Source organism: Hyla sarda, chromosome 1, assembly GCF_029499605.1.
Source record: "Hyla sarda isolate aHylSar1 chromosome 1, aHylSar1.hap1, whole genome shotgun sequence".
Lineage (NCBI taxonomy): Eukaryota > Metazoa > Chordata > Amphibia > Anura > Hylidae > Hyla > Hyla sarda.
This window is the reverse complement of record NC_079189.1, coordinates 144,076,771-144,095,009: the sequence shown is the minus strand read 5'-3', so window position 1 is coordinate 144,095,009 and position 18,239 is coordinate 144,076,771. Positions and strand designations below refer to the sequence as shown.

At 39.2% G+C, this 18,239-nt stretch overlaps 1 protein-coding gene across 3 annotated transcripts in view; it reads left to right on the top strand.

The window, feature by feature from the left end:
* The window catches only part of FHIP1A (FHF complex subunit HOOK interacting protein 1A), a 260,100-nt gene extending 251,622 nt beyond the window's left edge, over positions 1 to 8,478 (top strand). For all 3 annotated transcript variants that reach the window (XM_056562809.1, XM_056562813.1, XM_056562814.1), the window contains one exon: positions 4,880 to 8,478. In XM_056562809.1, the coding sequence (XP_056418784.1) occupies positions 4,880 to 5,097 (218 nt within the window). In that variant the 3' untranslated portion in view covers positions 5,098 to 8,478. The remainder of the gene's footprint in view (positions 1 to 4,879) is intronic.
* The last annotated feature ends 9,761 nt before the right edge of the window (positions 8,479 to 18,239 follow it).

Below are 18,239 nucleotides of genomic sequence, written 5' to 3'. Positions count from 1 at the left end.
ACTGGCTCCATATCTTTGACAAATGCCTGGTTTGCAGGTTATAGGCGTCTTGTAACTCGGTGCTAGTTCTCCGCACTTGAACTGCAAGACTCCATGCGCTGCTAATGCATAAGGAATCAGACTATATATCTCATAGTTCTAGTACACATTAGGAGGCCAAAACTTTTTAATGTTTCTGTTCTTTTGTACAACACTGCATTACCTGTGCCATCTGTGCACATTCCTCTCAATGGTATGAGACTTTTACATATACAGTAGGTTGGATTTTTTTTCTTATCTATGTAATCTCTAAGATGTACAGAGAATATTTCTGTTTAAATTTACAATGTAGGGTTATTCTGGAAATAGACAAAGGCATACAATGCTCCAATGCATGTTGATTGCATCATCCCAGTGTTGCTGCTGCCTTTGCAATGTTTATTTACCATATATACTAGAGTATAAGCTGAGTTTTTCAGCACGATTTTTCGTGGGGAGAGGAGGGTTAGTCGTTCCGGGCTGTCCATCAGTAAGTAAACTGGACTATGGCATGGCAGCAGACGTCCCTGCGCATGAATGTCCCTGTGCGTCATCATCACGGCAACGTCACTAGTCCGGGGCCGGCCCGGAGCGGAAAAGAGGGCCTCCCGGTGAGGATGGACAGCCCGGAACGACTAACCCTCCCCACCTGACGGTCCCTGCAGGATAATTGGCCCGGACCAGCTCACCCTTCCTTCTCACCGAGGGGAGGTGAGTTGAAAACTAAAGGGGATCTGGATGATGAAGAAGGCCCGGCAGTGGTCTTCAACCTGCGGACCTCCAGATGTTTCAAAACTACAATTCCCAGCATGCCCGGACAGCCGATGGCTGTCCGGGCATGCTGGGAGTTGTAGTTTTGCAACATCTGGAGGTCCGCAGGTTGAAGACCACTGAAGGGATTGACAGGCAGTGATGATAAAGGGAGGATGATGACGAGGGGGATGATGATGAGAGGGATGATGACAGGGGTGTTAATGACGGGGGTCTGGATGATGATATGGGGGGATGATGTATTTCCCACCCTAGGCTTATAGTCCAGTCAATACATTTTCCTGGGTTGTTGGGGTTAAATTAGGGGCCTCGGCTTACATTCGGGTCGGTTTATACTCTAGTATATACGGTACACTCCTTAGATTAGAAGCTACATTCGGGTCGGCTTATACTCTAGTATATACGGTACACTCCTTAGATTAGAAGCTACATTCGGCTTATACTCTAGTATATACGGTATATACGGTACACTTCTTAGATTAGAAGCAATTCAATGGAAAAAGAGAAACAAGGAAATGTTTCAAAAGGTTTTCTCTTGTCCATCTTTTGGTGACAAAGGATGAACAGATACCTGGAATGAAGTGTGAAATTAGACTGAGAGAGAACTGCAGTGTGAAGTTCAGTAAGAACGAACAGGGTGTACATTCACAGTAGTTAAAAATACCAAGTATATATTTTGATATTTTCATATAGAAGAAACATGGTCTAAATTGCTTATCCTCCTTCTCAAGAAAAAAATAAAAATAAAAAAAAAGGCATCCCACAATAAAAAAAATCTTACATGGAACATTTATTTTCAATGAAAATAATAAAAAATTTCTCATGTCTAGATATTGGTGGAAATTCATCAAGAGTGGTGTAGGTTCACATCAATTTACCCCATTAATCTGTGCAGTGAAAACTGTGCACCTGCACTAAATTTATTAAAGCGCAACTGTCATGAAATCTGGGTGCAATAACCTGCACACAGCCTTTGTACTGTGTGCAGGTGGTGTGTATTGCTATGTTTTTACCTAATATTTGCAGGCGTTCATGACCCCAAAAAATGCTTTTGAACAAAGCCACCGACGGTTGGATAGGCGTGGTGCGAGATACACGATGCCCCGCCACCACCACGCCCCCTCCCCCGTATGTCAGCGCTGGGACTGCTGTGTGATTGACACACAGATCCCAGCGCATGCGCCCTTCAGCTAATCTTATGTGCGCCGCTGCATGTCATCCAGCTAGCACTGCGCAGGCGCACTGAGGAGAAAGACGCGGCGGGAGCGAGTGCTTGCTGGATGACACACAGCGGCAGGCACTTTAGATTAGCTGAAGGGCGCATGCGCTGGGACCTGTGTGTCAATCACACAGCAGTCCCAGCGCTAACATACAGGGGGTGGGGCATGGCATCCCCGATGTGCCACGCCTATCCGACCATCAGTGGCTTTGATCAAAAGCATTTTTTGGGGTCATGAAAGCCACCAAATATTAGGAAAAACATTGCTATACACACCACCTGCACACAGTACAAAGGCTGTGTGCAGGTTATTGCACCCAGATTTCATGACTGTTGCGCTTTAAATGGTGCAGGGTATGTGATAAATATGGTGCGGATCACATTTCTTACTTCAAAACTCCCCTTTGTATGGAGCCACTCTGGGATTTTTCCTGCAACTTTTATACCAGTGAGACAAAATGTGCACATGATAAATTTCTGACCACTGCAAAAAGCAAACTGGACTATGGCATGGCGCCTCAAGTTTTTAAAAAGCTTCTAAAGCAAAAGTTGCAACCAAAAGTCTCTAAACAGTATCGACAAACTGTGCAACACATTTACACCCCATTGTTCTTTTAATCTTCTCTCTGAACATCCAACAAATATATCCAGTGCATGAAAAAACACATGACCAGTAATTCAGTCCCATTGCCCAGATCCTCTTTTACATGGGCTGGAGGCACCTGGAGTTATGTTTAAACTTACTGGGGGAGATTTATCAAAACCTGTGCAGAGGAAAAGTTGACCAGTTGCCCATAGCAACCAATCAGATCGCTTCTTTTCATTTTTAAAAGGGCCTCTCGAAGAATGAAAGCCAAACCAGCCAAACCGATTTGGTAGTATGGTGGGTCCACTCATGTATGAACAAACTATATTATATACAGTACAGACCAAAAGTTTGGACACACCTTCTCATTCAGAGTTTTCTTTATTTTCATGACTATGAAAATTGTAGATTCCCACTGAAGGCATCAAAACTATGAATTAACACATGTGGAATTATATACATAACAAAAAAGTGTGACAATATGCCATATTCTAGGTTCTAGCCCCCTTTTGCTTTGATTACTGCTTTGCACACTCTTGGCATTCTCTTGTTGAGATTCAAGGGGTAGTCACCTGAAATGGTTTTCACTTCACAGGTGTGCTGGTGTGGAGGAGGAGGTGTGATGGTGTGAAGGTGCTTTGCTGGTGACACTGTTGGGGATTTATTCAAAATTGAAGGCATACTGAACCAGCATGGCTACCACAGGATCTTGCAGCGGCATGCTATTCCATCTGGTTTGCGTTTAGTTGGACCATCATTTCTTTTTCAACAGGACAATGACCCCAAACACTCCTCCAGGCTGTGTAAGGACTATTTGACCAAGAAGGAGAGTGATGGGGTGCTGCGCCAGATGACCTGGCCTCCACAGTCACTGGACCCGAACCCAATCGAGATGGTTTGGGGTGAGCTGGACCGCAGAGTGAAAGCAAAAGGGCCAACAAGTGCTAAGCATCTCTGGGAACTCCTTCATGACTATTGGAAGACCATTTCAGGTGACTACCTCTTGAAGCTCATGAAGAGGATGCCAAGAGTGTGCAAAGCAGTAATCAAAGCAAAAGGTGGCTAGAAACTAGAATATGACATATTTTCAGTTGTTTCACACTTTTTTGTTATGTCTATAATTCCACACGTGTTAATTATTAGTTTTGATGCCTTCAGCGTGCATCTACAATTTTCATAGTCATGAAAATAAAGAAAACTCTGAATGAGAAGGTGTTTGCAAACTTTTGGTCTGTACTGTACATATATATATATTTTACACTTTTTGGAAAAAGGTTTGGTAATTCTTTTGTTTACCTAGACAGATATTGCCATTTTACAGTTTTGTTGCTGCACACATTTTTACATAATTGACAGGAAGTGCAGCCTTATTAGAGAGGCTTAGAAAGTATTTGAGGCACAGGGCACACAAAAATTGTATCTACTCTCTCCCGATGATGTTTCTTGGGTGCTGTCATATATTACTAGCATACAGTACTGTAGAACTCTCTTCATGTTTGGCCTCTAGACATGTATTGGCTTTATACTGGTTAGATTTATCTTAATTTACAATGCAGTGCTGGTCACTTGAAGCACTGCTGTCTACTACTCATACTACTGGCTTTGCTGTAAATGTTATAATTTACTTTAGGACTTTATACCTGATTTCAGCAGAAGCCTATCTTCAACAATGAGAGTAAGCTTCATTTAGTACTGTATTGCAGTGGAAACAATAATAATTTGATAATAAATTTCAATATCCAAAACTAGAAGACGGGACTACAGATATCCTTTATGATAGGCTGTAGGACTGGAATTAAAGGGGTACTCGGCTGCTCAGCGTTTGGAACAAACTGTTCTGAATGCTGGTGCCGGCAGCTCGTGACGTCACGCCCCGCCCCCTCAATGCAAGTCTATGGGAGCGGGCGTGACGGCTCGCCACGCCCCCTCCCATAGACTTGCATTGAGGGGGCAGGGCGTGATGTCATGAGGGGGCAGGGCTATGAAGTCACGAGCTGCCGGCGTTCGGAACAGTTTGTTCCAAAGGCTGAGCAGCGGAGTACCCCTTTAAGTCAAGATAAGTGTTAATTGAGAAATTTCCATAAAAAACTATTTATGATTATTTATTGCCACTGAAAACTCTTGTCCAGGGACAGAAGTCATAACTTTTAATTTAATCTGTAACTGTAATAGTTAAAAGTTTCTTTCTGCACAGACGCTTCATGATATACATGTAATGTAATGCAGTTGGTATCGTAAAATGTCCCATTAAGTCTATTGCTCTAACTGTTACAATTTCTTGACAGATAATTTGCCTGGGACTGGAGACACGGAAATGAGCTCTACACACCCTTTGCATGCTGGAGTGCAGAGAAATAACCTAGATCCCCCTCTTTCTACAGTCTCTACTCGCACTAGAAATGCTTTGCTTGCAGCTGCCATATTTCCAGAATTCCTAAAAGAACTTGCAGCTTTGGCTCAACAACATTCTGTGTTATATTATGTGATCGGGGACTGTTTTTAGCACTTCAGTATTTTGTGTAGATTTCAAGTACCATTTTATAGCTTTTATGTTGGTATTTGTTTTTAATGATATTCTATTTTCTCAGTTATAATGGTATTGTGATGAATTCCTTTACCATATGATACTTTTTACTACTTCCTGTAATACTTGATAGAAAATGGGCTTATTGGTCCTGGTTACTGTTTTTTTTTTTTCCTGTGTGGGGTTAATAGTAATATTTTCCTTCATTATAATCGTCTTATACCTCTGTGCTTTATTAACAATTTAGGCAGTGTTTACCTCTGCATTGCAGTTTCTGCTGTGCTGGATGATTGGGTTTTGACAAGGTACATGGATACAATGCATGCAGCACAAACAATGGAATATGCAACAGTTGCTACTAACAAAGCATCTGTTGCAGCTGCATGCATTACCTTTAAGCGTAAAAGCCTCAAAATGCTGATACACACCTGGTTTTCTTGCATAAAAGTCCTAGACCAAGCCTTCACAACTTGGCAGTAGATGAGGGCCAAAAGTGAAATAGGCTACACTCCTCATGGCCACTCAACTCATGTAGTTAAACTGCAGGGCATGTCAAGATTTTTGTACTGCACTGCTGTATGGCTGCACTCACTGACTGTGCATTTGTATGGTGGCACTCACTGACTGCACTGCTGTATGAATGTGCTCACTGACTGCACTGCTGTATGAATGTGCTCACTGACTGCACTGCTGTATGAATGTGCTCATTGACTGCACTGCTGTATGGCTGCGCTCACTGATTGCACTGCTGTATGGATGCGCTCACTGACTGCACAGATGTATGACTGCACTCACTGACTGCACTACTCTGTATGGATTCGCTCACTGACTGCACTATTGTATGGCTGCACTCACTGACTGCTCTATTGTATGGATGTGTTCACTGACTGCACTACTGTATGGCTGCACTCACTGACTGCACTGCTGTATGGCTGCACTCACTGACTACACTGCTGTATGGATGTGCTCACTGACTACATTAATGTATGACTGCACGCACTGACTACATGGCTGTGTGTGCTACAATCAGCACACTTTTTTATGATTAAGTACTTAGTTCTTGTCCTTGTTTAAGTTGGTCTGACAATGTTAATGTTGTTCAGTTAACAGTTAACTATCATGGCCTGCTTACATAGATGTACCTAGGGCTTACTATTTATGTGACCAGAATCACTTTACTGTGGCCAGCAGCACAATGAGAGTAGGGATAATGGATGCATACGCAGTTGATATCTGATATCCCTGCCCTTGATATTAAGGAAGGTCTTAGTCTAGTCACTAGACTAGGTCCTTCCTTGGCATAACAGTACAATGATTGTGGGCCACAAGAAATCCTTTGGTGGGCTTGCCGTTGATGGAAAATTTAACATCGCCTAAATGAATGGCCATCCATGTTATACAAGGATGGCTAGTCTTCCAGAATGGTAGCTACTCTTTTATAAAATGGCACTCCATTATTGCTCATAGATGGGTGGGGGAGACGGGAATCCAATAGGGTACATGGAGTGGTTGTATATGTTGCTAAAATACTTGGCCATACTTACCACCCCTGTGATCTCCTGCACGGGTGCTCTCCCCAGTAATGGGGAATGCCAACCCCCGCACGAAGCGTTGGATGAAAAAAAAAAACTTTATATATGTCTATGAGAGAGCCATTCGGCTAGCTCCAGCAATCCTATAGAGATATATGGAGGGGGCATGTTGGCCACCGCTTTGTGCAGGAATCATGACACTCCGTTCCCATTGAGAGCAGAGGGCCTGTGCAGAAGATTGTGTGTGTGTGGGGGGGGGGGGGGTCCCAGTGATCGAACCCCCCCCCCCCCCTGCAATCTAAAACTAGGAAATACGTTTTTATGCATGATACTTCTTTAAAATTATAGAATCAACATTAAAAAACACTATATATAATACAACATAAGCACTAAGTTAGATTTATGTCAAGACAATTTGCAATACAATACTCTAGTCAACAGAAAAATCTAGTGTTTGGATAACTAGAATCCATAGACACAGAATAAGGACACAGTGTACCTAATGGAACTTGCATTTACAATCAGTACTGTGCGTCTCCTCATTGTGCAGCACTCACATTGCTTTCGAGCTCTAAAGTAAATGAACACTAAATTGGTTGTAGTGGGCCAATTTAAAGGGAACCTCTAATCACTTTTATGCTGCCTGAACCACTAGTCATCAGGATGGTCCCCAGCAGCTTTCCTCTGCCCCACCAACCATGATTGATAGATCTTTTCCTATAAATGTACTACGAGAGATCTTGCTCTCAATATGGGTGAGGCAGGGAGAGGTGATCTGGGACTGCCCCAGTGACTCGTGGTTCAGACACCATGAAAGTAGACCATGAAAGGGTCCTTTTAGTACTGCTTTGTACTGAGCGTATGATAGAACAGGACAGAATAATATATTCACAGCAGCAGGGCCAATTCTAGATTATGAGGGCTGTTCTAGGCTCCGTTATACTACTCTGCCTGTATCATATAGCGTCGTCTGCGTAGACTGGAAATCAGTCTCTCTTTGCATTGCTATGAAACTCACATTGAGCAGAATGGAGTTTCTAAGCTTGAGATATATAGTTCTATGTTTATACGCTATTATAACTTATGTCTTACCACAGTGTCTTTCTCTCTCTATCCCATGTTAGACCTAACATGATGAGTATAGTGCAAATTGTAAAAATTTTACACGCAAAGTGGATTCTGGGGCCAAAACATATAAATAATTGATAGACACATGTAAAATGACATTAAAAAGTCATTACCGTGCAAGAGTGTATTACATATACATGAGACCCCATAGCAAAATATTTTCCATTTCACCATAAAGTAGCCACGTAATGAACAGTTTGTCCTTACCTCTTTTTACTTTCCTCTAGGCACTCTGCATTATATTATTTACAGGCCCTTCATTTTCTTTCTCCCCTACTTCATACACATGTATCATAAACTTGCAGTAAATATTTGTCCCTCATAAGCTAGGCCCAATAGCAAGGCCTTGCCTGCTGCTTTGGTAGTTATATCCTTGCTACCTTTATGTGTTCCTTACTGCACAGAGTTTATTTAACAGCAAACAATCACTTGTGTTCATTTTACTTTATAATTCAGGTTAGTGCATTCTAGTAAAATAATTTATGAAATATAGATATTATACTTAATCATATCAATAGGGAGTAAGAGATGGATTCTATAGAAAGTCTATTAAGTCCATTTTATACAGCGAGCGGAAATAATTTAAGAACATAAAACAACACAGATGTAGCCAGTGTCATCTTAATCCCTGGTGCATTAGGATATTATACTGGACTCTTGAGTTGAAATAAATTATTCTACCATATTGCAAACACCTAATTTTAAACCCAGGGCACCATAATAAATAAATTCTGGTGCATTATGATATCCCTATATAACACATTGCGGTGTTGGGTTAAATATTCTAGAAAACCATGGCTATGGATATCTATTGTATAGTATTTTAAAGACAAAGTACAAGAAGTCAGCTCACTTGGGTGTGGTGCACGGCCAGCTCCTCCGACAGACTGTACACACAATCATATTTATCCAAAAGACCAGCACTTGTTAGAGATCCATAAAAACAGTATGTGACAAATGTAAAAATCCCCCGAACATTCCTGGGATTGCTCAGAAGGCTGAACTTTTTCCGGGATGCTATTATACTTTTATACATTTGTTATCCACTATTTTTAGGGATCCAGAAGCATTTTATTTCTAACAAGTGCTGGTCTTTTGGATCAATGCGATTGTGTGTTTATTATTTTACTTAAAAGGGGTTATCGAGAAATTGAAACATTTCCAAAACAGCACCATATATCGGTCCTCGGATGGTGTGTGGTCTTACTACTTGGCTCCATTTATTTTAAAAGAACTGACAGCAATATCAGTCACACCAGGAAAAAGTTGTGGTGCTGCTTTTTGAGGAAGTCAGTTCTGTTTTATTTTAATTCCAGATAACATCCTTAAGCTTTTTTGTTTTCTTCCAACACCTTTTTGGAACACTATAAATTGTATCTTTGCGCAACAAGATCTTGAGTCCAGATAAGTTATGGCCTCAACTGTATATACCAATAGATTTCTGCCAAACAATGTTGTACTGTATATCTCTTTATCAGATCAGTTAGTTACATATTAAAGTGCCAAACGTTTGACTGTCATGTCCAACTTTAACAAGGAAAAAAAATCTGGTAAAATGTGATATATACAGTAAATATTAGTCACTACCCCTGTTCATCTAAAAGGAACAGTACATAAAATACGGACCAAAAGAATCTAAGACACATTCTGACTAAAGGGTTTTCTCTTGTTGAGCAGGTCGGTCAAAATCTGTCTGTAGGCCCATTAGTCTAGTTATTATTTTATTTACACTGAATATCGTTTGCCTCTAGGGACATTAGAAAATAGAAAACTTATATTGCTTCTTGTCATACCAACGTTGCAGGGCCACATCCTAATAACAATTCTTAAAGTTCTATATGCACAGAAATAAATAGGTAATATATGTAGACAAATGTGGAAGGGTTTAACTCCATTAAACTGTTTAATAATCCTTAGCTAATACAGATAGGTTTTCTTTTCCCATCTAAGCACATTACCGCAATATAAGGTGCCAATTGTCAATTGGTGGGATATGCCACCCCCCTGTGAAGTATGGAGGCGCCCTGTTTTTCCCAGCACAGCAGCTCTCATAACTACAGTTCAGCCTCATTTTTTTTATATTTTACCCATCATCTTAATTACTCCAATTAATTAAACTTTTCCCTGGATGTAATTACATTCTCATTTAATTGACAATTGGCACAAGTTGTTGCCTCATTTGCAGGAATTTCTGATGTGTCTCTTTTTACAGAAATACCTGTTTTTCTTTTTGCAATGAGTTCCAGAAAATCAATACCTAAAAAATAGACGTGATCAAAATCTATGGGAACACAACTGATTTTCCTCCAGATTGTGGTCCACATAAAACTTACCTAAACAGTATAACTGCTATAACTAAATGTTAGACTTTTTTTTTTGTCATGTCACAAAAAAAATATCTTTTGACACATCATAGGGACATATTTGAAGTTTGGTTGGTTTGGGGTCTGGGCGTTCAGACCCATGCCTATCCCTAGAATCAGCAAGCTCCTCTTTTACCGTCTTGCTGCTGGAGATGGACTCTATGGAGCTCATTTTATGCAGCAATCAGACTTGAGACTCCCATCTTGTTCTAACAACGGGTGGAGGTCTGAACACCAGCACCCCAACCAATCTTGATGATGTGTCAGTTTTATATTTTTTTCAAGAAATAGTGACACTTTCATTCTGGTTAGTGAAAATGTTGGCATTCTACCTGAATTAAAAATAAAAATAATGTAATTATATAGTAATACAAGAGAAGAAAAGCAACATATGTTCAATATTTGTGTAGGTTTATGTGGAATGTTTTGGATACACTGTGAGGCAGGTTGGTCTTCTTGTAGGGTTTGCACCTTGACAATTGTTCTTCAGATTTCTTAAATTTGTGTCTTCAACACTTCGTAATAGGACTTTCGTGCAATAAACGGTTGCCTTACACAACAGATGTGCCTTTATAAACATTAACTTGATGTCTATGTGGTGATGCATTTTAAAAGTATGTTTTGTTAACTGATCAGGTTTCACACAAAAAAAAGAAATCCCAACTACACCGTAATGCTGCAGCTTGAATATTTGAATAAATGCACCCAACATACAAATAAGACCTTTCTTTCTAGTTAAGATTGAGTGGCTATCACAGCTTAAAACATGTATGACCTTCTTGCTTGGGCATCTACTCCTTGCTCGAATGGGGTCCCCCTAGCTGCACAACTGAAGCTAGAAGGAGTCTGAATGGATATGAGTGTTTCTGCTTTAAAAAGGTGCATTAGGTTTAAGGATTTGGCGTCATACTAGACGTAGATGTATGGTTAACATGATCAGAATTTTAACTTCTGGTAATGGCTAGATAACTGGCCATTGATCTGTGCACGTCAGATGAAATAATATTAACTACTAAATCAGGCTCTGTTTACTTCTGCCTCATGGCTTCCTTTCATTTAGGTCCATTATACTACAGATCCCAACCTACCCTATTTACTTATAATGGGATGTGTTGGTGTTCCACTGTGGATTCAGATGTTTTATGGCAAGAGGTTTTCCTCCTGTCCAACCTGATGAAACTGTTAATTCATGCTCTGTGATGAGCCTTAAACAGCAATGTGAACAGAGCGTAAGCCGTTGATCCCATGAGGCTATGTAAATACTTGTGTTAAGGTCATTGGAAATAAATCCAATGCTATGGCTGCTTGACTGTATAAGTTGATAACACTTACTGCATGTTACATGCAAGTCTACACATACGTTTAGAATGACTACTGATTATTCCTATCAAGGTTTTTATGTTATATCTGTGTATATAAAAGCCATCCAGCTGGAAGACTTCTCAAAAGAAACTGCAAACTCCTTTGTTTTCTTGTTCATGCAAAGTAAATACCCGCAACTTTGTTTAAACTGACTAAACAGGCACATCCATGCTAAACTTTTTGTTAGCCGGTGACAGCCCTTACAGAGAGCCTTATTCAATATGTTTTGCACAAAATAGTTTATTTTTTTCTATTAATATTAGGAGTCTAAAAGTTCAAGGGTTTTTCATTTAAGCATTATCTGACATGTCATTTAGATGAACACCATGATATCCTAAACACATGGGACACAGATTTCATTGGAAAGATGACAGTGCCTGAAATCAGATGTTGTTACGGAAGCCTGCCAGTAAGCACCCGGTAGGTTACTTTCTGCCATTTCAGTAGAGAGGTGGCTACATATTTAAAATTAGTGTCAGAACACGTGGGGCACTAGAAATTTACAATTTCCATTTATATCAACAGCTAAGCCTGAAACCTACTTGTTTAGGACATCGATGGGGGTGGGGGGTTAAGAAACTGACTCATCTGATGTGACCTTCAAATAACTCATGTTGACATGAAAGAAGAAGCTATAATAGGAAGCTAGAGCTTGAATTTAGTAATAGTATCTTATCTAGGGTGGGTGGCATATTTATTACATATTTGTATACTGTATCTTGCTTTGGTTTTGCACATTTTATGTTATGCAATATACATAGTAAAGTATATGTGTTAAAAATAGTTGTCTTGTATTTTTTTAAGTAGGCTATGTTCTTGAAACAAAAAGGTCAAAAAGTTTTCATGCATATGGGATGATTTAAACAGTGTATATAAATCTGCAGCCATTATGGAACACTTTTTCCGGTTCGTTTCCTGTTTATCGTTTAATCCGGTAATTTATGAAGTATTTTGAAACCTCAGAGTAAACCTTGATAATTAGCTGCTATTGAACACTTCTAAAAGTTTCTAATATCCGTGTAAATTAAACATTAGCAAAAATAAAATATTTACAAAATACCATTAATTGGTCTTTGATGTACGAGTGGTGGAACTGAACAATGCTGCCCAGCAGACCGATATAAACCATGAGTTTACTTAATGGCTTTCAAAATGTTACATAGAAGTGTTCTGATATAAAGCCTCTATAATTTTCTCTAATTATGTATATTGTTTGCACTTACACTGGAACAGATTATGAGCTGACCTTGATAACCTTCAGACACAAACAACAGAGCATTCCTTGTGGCTGATGAAATGTCTGCACTCAAGATCTGATGCATAATTCAGATTTGTTACCACCAACGTGGAACAGATCAGCTTAAAATAGCAATTCCTACACAGATTACTCATCTCTGATCACTCGGAATAAATGCATCAAGCTGATAATTAGAGCTGTCTGAGATAGTGTTATAGAAAAAAAAATTGCATTGACCTATGACACCACAACAGGAATAATACAAAAGCAAAGAAAACTATTACAGTACCGGAAAATAAAATATACGCACCTAAAAATCTTTTTTTTAAATTAAATTCACATAAAAAGCCATCAAGCCACAACATTTAAGTCCCAAAACTCATAGTAACGCATGAGATTAAATAATATGAGATCAAATCATAATTACTCAGGGCAGGATGAATGACTGTGTGGATGACTCTCAATATTATAATGGCAGAAGGAGGGAAAAGAACTCTGCCCTATTTGGCCATATCCACACTTGGCCCTGCCGAGCACCAGTGTAACTGTCCTTACAAGAAGGATCCTGAACAAGAACCTACCTAGGGTTCCAACTAGTAATATATTTTTTGGGGGACAAACAGACAGGTACCAATAGATACAAAAAGTGTTATAGTAGATGAAGAATATAGTAGATCACCATAGAGTACTGTAGCCAATTACCCAATTAAATGTCCACTTAGCCAACATGTTTCTCGGCCATGTTTTTAATTACAGTACACCAGGGACATTAAGTGCAGAAAAGATGACCTAGGTTACTTAATCTAAAAGGGTATATTAAAATGGCCATGCAAAGTACTGAAGTGGCACTGACTGTTGGTAAAATTATATTTTGATATCTATGTTTTCTGTGTGTGTGTGTGTATATATATATATATATATATGTATGTCTAACTTTAGATGTGTAAGGCTGGGTCCACACTACGTTTTGTCCCATACGGGAGCGCATACGGCAGGGGGGAGCTAAAATCTCGTGCTCCCGTATGTGACCGTATGCGCTCCCGTATGTCATTCATTTCAATGAGCCGACCGGAGTGAAACGTTCGGTCCGGTCGGCTCATTTTTGCGCCGTATACGCTTTTACAACCGGACCTAAAACTGTGGTCAACCACGGTTTTAGGTCCGGTTGTAAAAGCGCATACGGCGCAAAAATGAGCCGACCGGACCGAACGTTTCACTCCGGTCGGCTCATTGAAGTGAATGACATACGGGAGCGCATACGGTTACATACGGGAGCGCGAGGTTTTAGCTCCCCCCTGCCGTATGCGCTCCCGTATGGGACAAAACGTAGTGTGGACCCAGCCTTAGTCTGGTTTTATCTAGTTTCAATAAACCAATGTCCTAGTCCTGGCCAGCGCCCAGAAGGTGGAAAACTATCCAAATGACCTTGGTAAATAATGAGGCTTTTGTTGGATAACAAGCTTTTTGTATGATAAGGAAGAAAGTGTAAAGGAACCCTGTGATTGGTAATAAAGTTATATACCATTATCCACCGGGATTTCCTGAGCCAATAAGCTTACACTTAGATTACAGCCCATTTATATGGCAACACTCTATTTTGGGGTATGATTTTCTTCTGCAGAGCTGTTTCTCTGCTTGTAAGAGAACATCCACCTGTATTGATACATGTGCATTAAATCTGTCTACTAATCAACATGGCTGGAGTTGACTTATCACAAGGAGAAATACAGGGTGGGCCATTTATATGGATACACCTTAATAAAATGGAAATGGTTGGTGATATTAACTTCCTGTTAGTGGCACATTAGTATATGTGAGGTGGGAAACTTTTCAAGATGGGTGGTGACCATGGTGGCCATTTTGAAGTCGGCTATTTTGAATCCAACTTTTGTTTTTTTCAATGGAAGAGGGTCATGTGACACATCAAACTTATTTGGAATTTCACAAGAAAAACAATCATGTGCTTGGTTTTAATGTAACTTTATTCTTTCATGAGTTATTTACAAGTTTCTGACCACTTATAAAATGTGTTCAATGTGCTGCCCATTGTGTTGGATTGTCAATGCAACCCTCTTCTCCCACTCTTCACACACTGATAGCAACACCGCAGGAGAAATGCTAGCACAGGCTTCCAGTATCCGTAGTTTCAGGTGCTGCACATCTCGTATCTTCACAGCATAGACAATTGCCTTCAGATGACACCAAAGATAAAAGTATAAGGGGGTCAGATGGGGAGACCTTGGGGGCCATTCAACTGGCCCACGACAACCAATCTACTTTCCAGGAAACTGTTCATCTAGGAATGCTCGGACCTGACACCCATAATGTGGTGGTGCACCATCTTGCTATGGGTTTTTCATTGTTTTTCTTGTGAAATTCCCAATACATTTGATGTGTCAAATGACCCTCTTCCTATTGAAAAAACAAAAGTTGGATTCAAAATGGCCGACTTCAAAATGGCCACCATGGTCACCACCCATCTTGAAAAGTTTCCCCCCTCACATATACTAATGAGCCACAAACAGGAAGTTAATATCACCAACCATTCCCTTTTTATTAAGGTGTATCCATATCAATGGCCCACCCTGTAGATCCTAACACTGACATTGTATGCCATCAGTGATAGCCGAGCTCGCCAGACAGAAGGCAGGGGTGATGTATTACCTGCTCTGTCTTCCCGACTGTTTATTATTATCAATTCATGCTGTGTCTACAGATCAGCAGGAAGTAATAATTCTTCCTGCAGCTACTATGTCATTTAAAATTTACCTAATTTAAACATACATTTTACAGAGCAAATGCCTTCCAAAGTTTTTGTATGGCGTATAAGAAAGGAATAAAACATAAAAAGTGTATATGCATGTTAAAACAAACAAAAAAAAAATGCCCAAACTACACCCCTAGCCACGGTCCCTACATAATAGTGTGCGTAATGGAAAGGGGATGTAACTTCAAACATTATTTTGGCATCAATTTGTGCTATCAAAAAAATACAATTTAAAAATTAGACTTCTGTTTTATTTTTTTTAAATTACTAAGATAAAAATGACAAAATTAAAAGTCTTGTGTATCTTTGAAAAATTTCAATTGCCAAAAGAAAAGACTCATTGTACTAAAAAATGTTTTTAGAAAATGTGTCTGGTTAGGAAAGGGGTACAATCTTGGTCTGAAAGTGGTTAAATAAATGTTATATACACATTTACCTCACAAACTACCTTTGTATTTGCCTGAAATACATAAAGCAAAACAGGACAAGAAAATAAATACTTTATTACTTTATTTTTTCCAGCTTAATATCTGGAACTACAAAAAACATACCAAAACCCTGAAACCTTGCAGTTTTCACACTGGCCACTGAGCTCACAGCTGACATCCTGTTTTGTAGCATTTCAGCAGTTGTTTCATTATCATCAGATGGCAGGATATCAATGTAAGGTAACACCTCTCATAAAGCTCCGGTGAGTTAAAAGGATCCACTAAAGATTGGCTGCCTCGTATGTATTTACTGAACTCTAAACTAAGAACAAATATTTTTTTCTTTTGTTGCAATATTTAAAATGTTCTTATTTAGACAGTTTACCGTATTAAAAGAGCACTGTCTGCTCAGACCTTAGCATGCCTGACTATGCTAGTTTTCCTTTGCTTTGGTACTGTGCTTCTGCAGCTGTTTAAATGAACACTACACTGAGGGTAGAGATATGGGAATTCCAAGCAGCAAGGAGATAGAAATCCCTTAGATTCAGCTTTTTAATTTAGCCCCAAGTCATATCTGTTGTAACTTTGTGGATTTACATCAGCAAGGTAGGTGGTGTTTCAGTGAGTCAAGCCAGAATTTCCATACTGCACAGTGACCTTAGACAATTGCATGAAAAATGCTCATTCATAACAGAAAAGGAATAACTTAATTTTCTTATGTCCTGATGTAAAGCAAATCTCTGGAATTGCTGTTGCAGCACCTAAAACAAGATGGTTGCCTCCATAAATAGGTATTTGATTCAGTATAATTTGTCATAAAAAAATAAATAAATAAGGTGACACACTCCCTTTATACCATGGTTATGGCACTGATTTTACTCTACTATTTACAAATCTTACACAGTGCATGAAATTGCTTGTGTTCCAGGCATAATGTGCTGCAGATAATTTTACTTTATGTTTCTAGAGACCAGTGTAGACATTTTACAATCTCTTTAATGCATTTTATTGAATAAAATAAAATTAAAAATAGTATGTTGTGTCTACAAGACTGAGCATAATTCTTGTAAAGCACGACTCAACTGGAGTGAAAACCACTACTGCATTAGTTTATAGGCCAATTTTCTATTTACTGTAGATTATGGTGAATGACACTTGGGAAATACGTCTCAGCATTCCTTAGGGATAAAAATATATATATATATATAGCAGTGTGCTGCTGTATTCTCCTGTTGCTGTATATTTAGCCCAGCAGCCTGTTTTACTAGTTTGGAATTAATAGTGCTGGCCAACTTATTCTTTGGTTGTATTACACATACGGGGGAGTGGCTACCTCCATGTTGGCTCCTGCACCCCACCCACCTCTATTAGGTGTATATTAGGTGACTTGGATGTTTCAGACCTTGTTGGGTCCGTCCCAGAATGAGGTCACCTTACCGTGGTGGGACGGTCCACGCTATTTGGAGCCAAATTTGCAAGCTAAATACCTCATAATTTCATATCTTCATTTATTGCATTACAGCTGTATAGCTTTTCATGTTCTATCTATATACTCCCGTTTTATCTATATACTCATGTTTCATCTATATCTTTGTGCTAGCAGTATGCTGCTGTATTCTCCTGTTGCTATACATATACACACATATATATATATATATTCAGGTCTATATGAGGTTAACCTGAAAATTCTCATTTTATCCAAAAGAACATAGGAGCAACGCCTGGCTAATTTACACTAGATTTCTCCATAGTATTGGAGTAGTTTCACACCTGTCAGTTTTCAAACTATCTGTAATCTATCCATAACATGCAATTCAAAAATCACATGCATTTCTGCCAATGATCATTCTCCAAAGTAATTCCACTCAATTTATGAACTGGTTACGAAATAATTCAAATGAAGAATTGTTATTATTGACAGCCTGAAAACAGTCTTAGGATCCAAGACACCATTGCCAGCCTGCAGTTAATAAAATGTGAGGTCATTTATCCACATCAGCTTACAGAAAGAATACATAAGGTCAATTTAAGGAAATTGGACAGGTGTCAACTACAGTATTAAAATAGAATTCATGATTTTTGGATACTTAAGTAACAAATTTAAACTTTGTTGGTCACAGATTTTACAGTATCTAGCAGTGTATTATATATATATATATATATATATATATATATATATATATATATAGTTTAAGTTCAATGTTAACACAGAATTAAAAGGAAACAAAGATCAGATACAACATCAAAACCAACTGCCCAATACTATGCAGGACCCACTCATGCCACCAAAACAGCTCTGTCCTC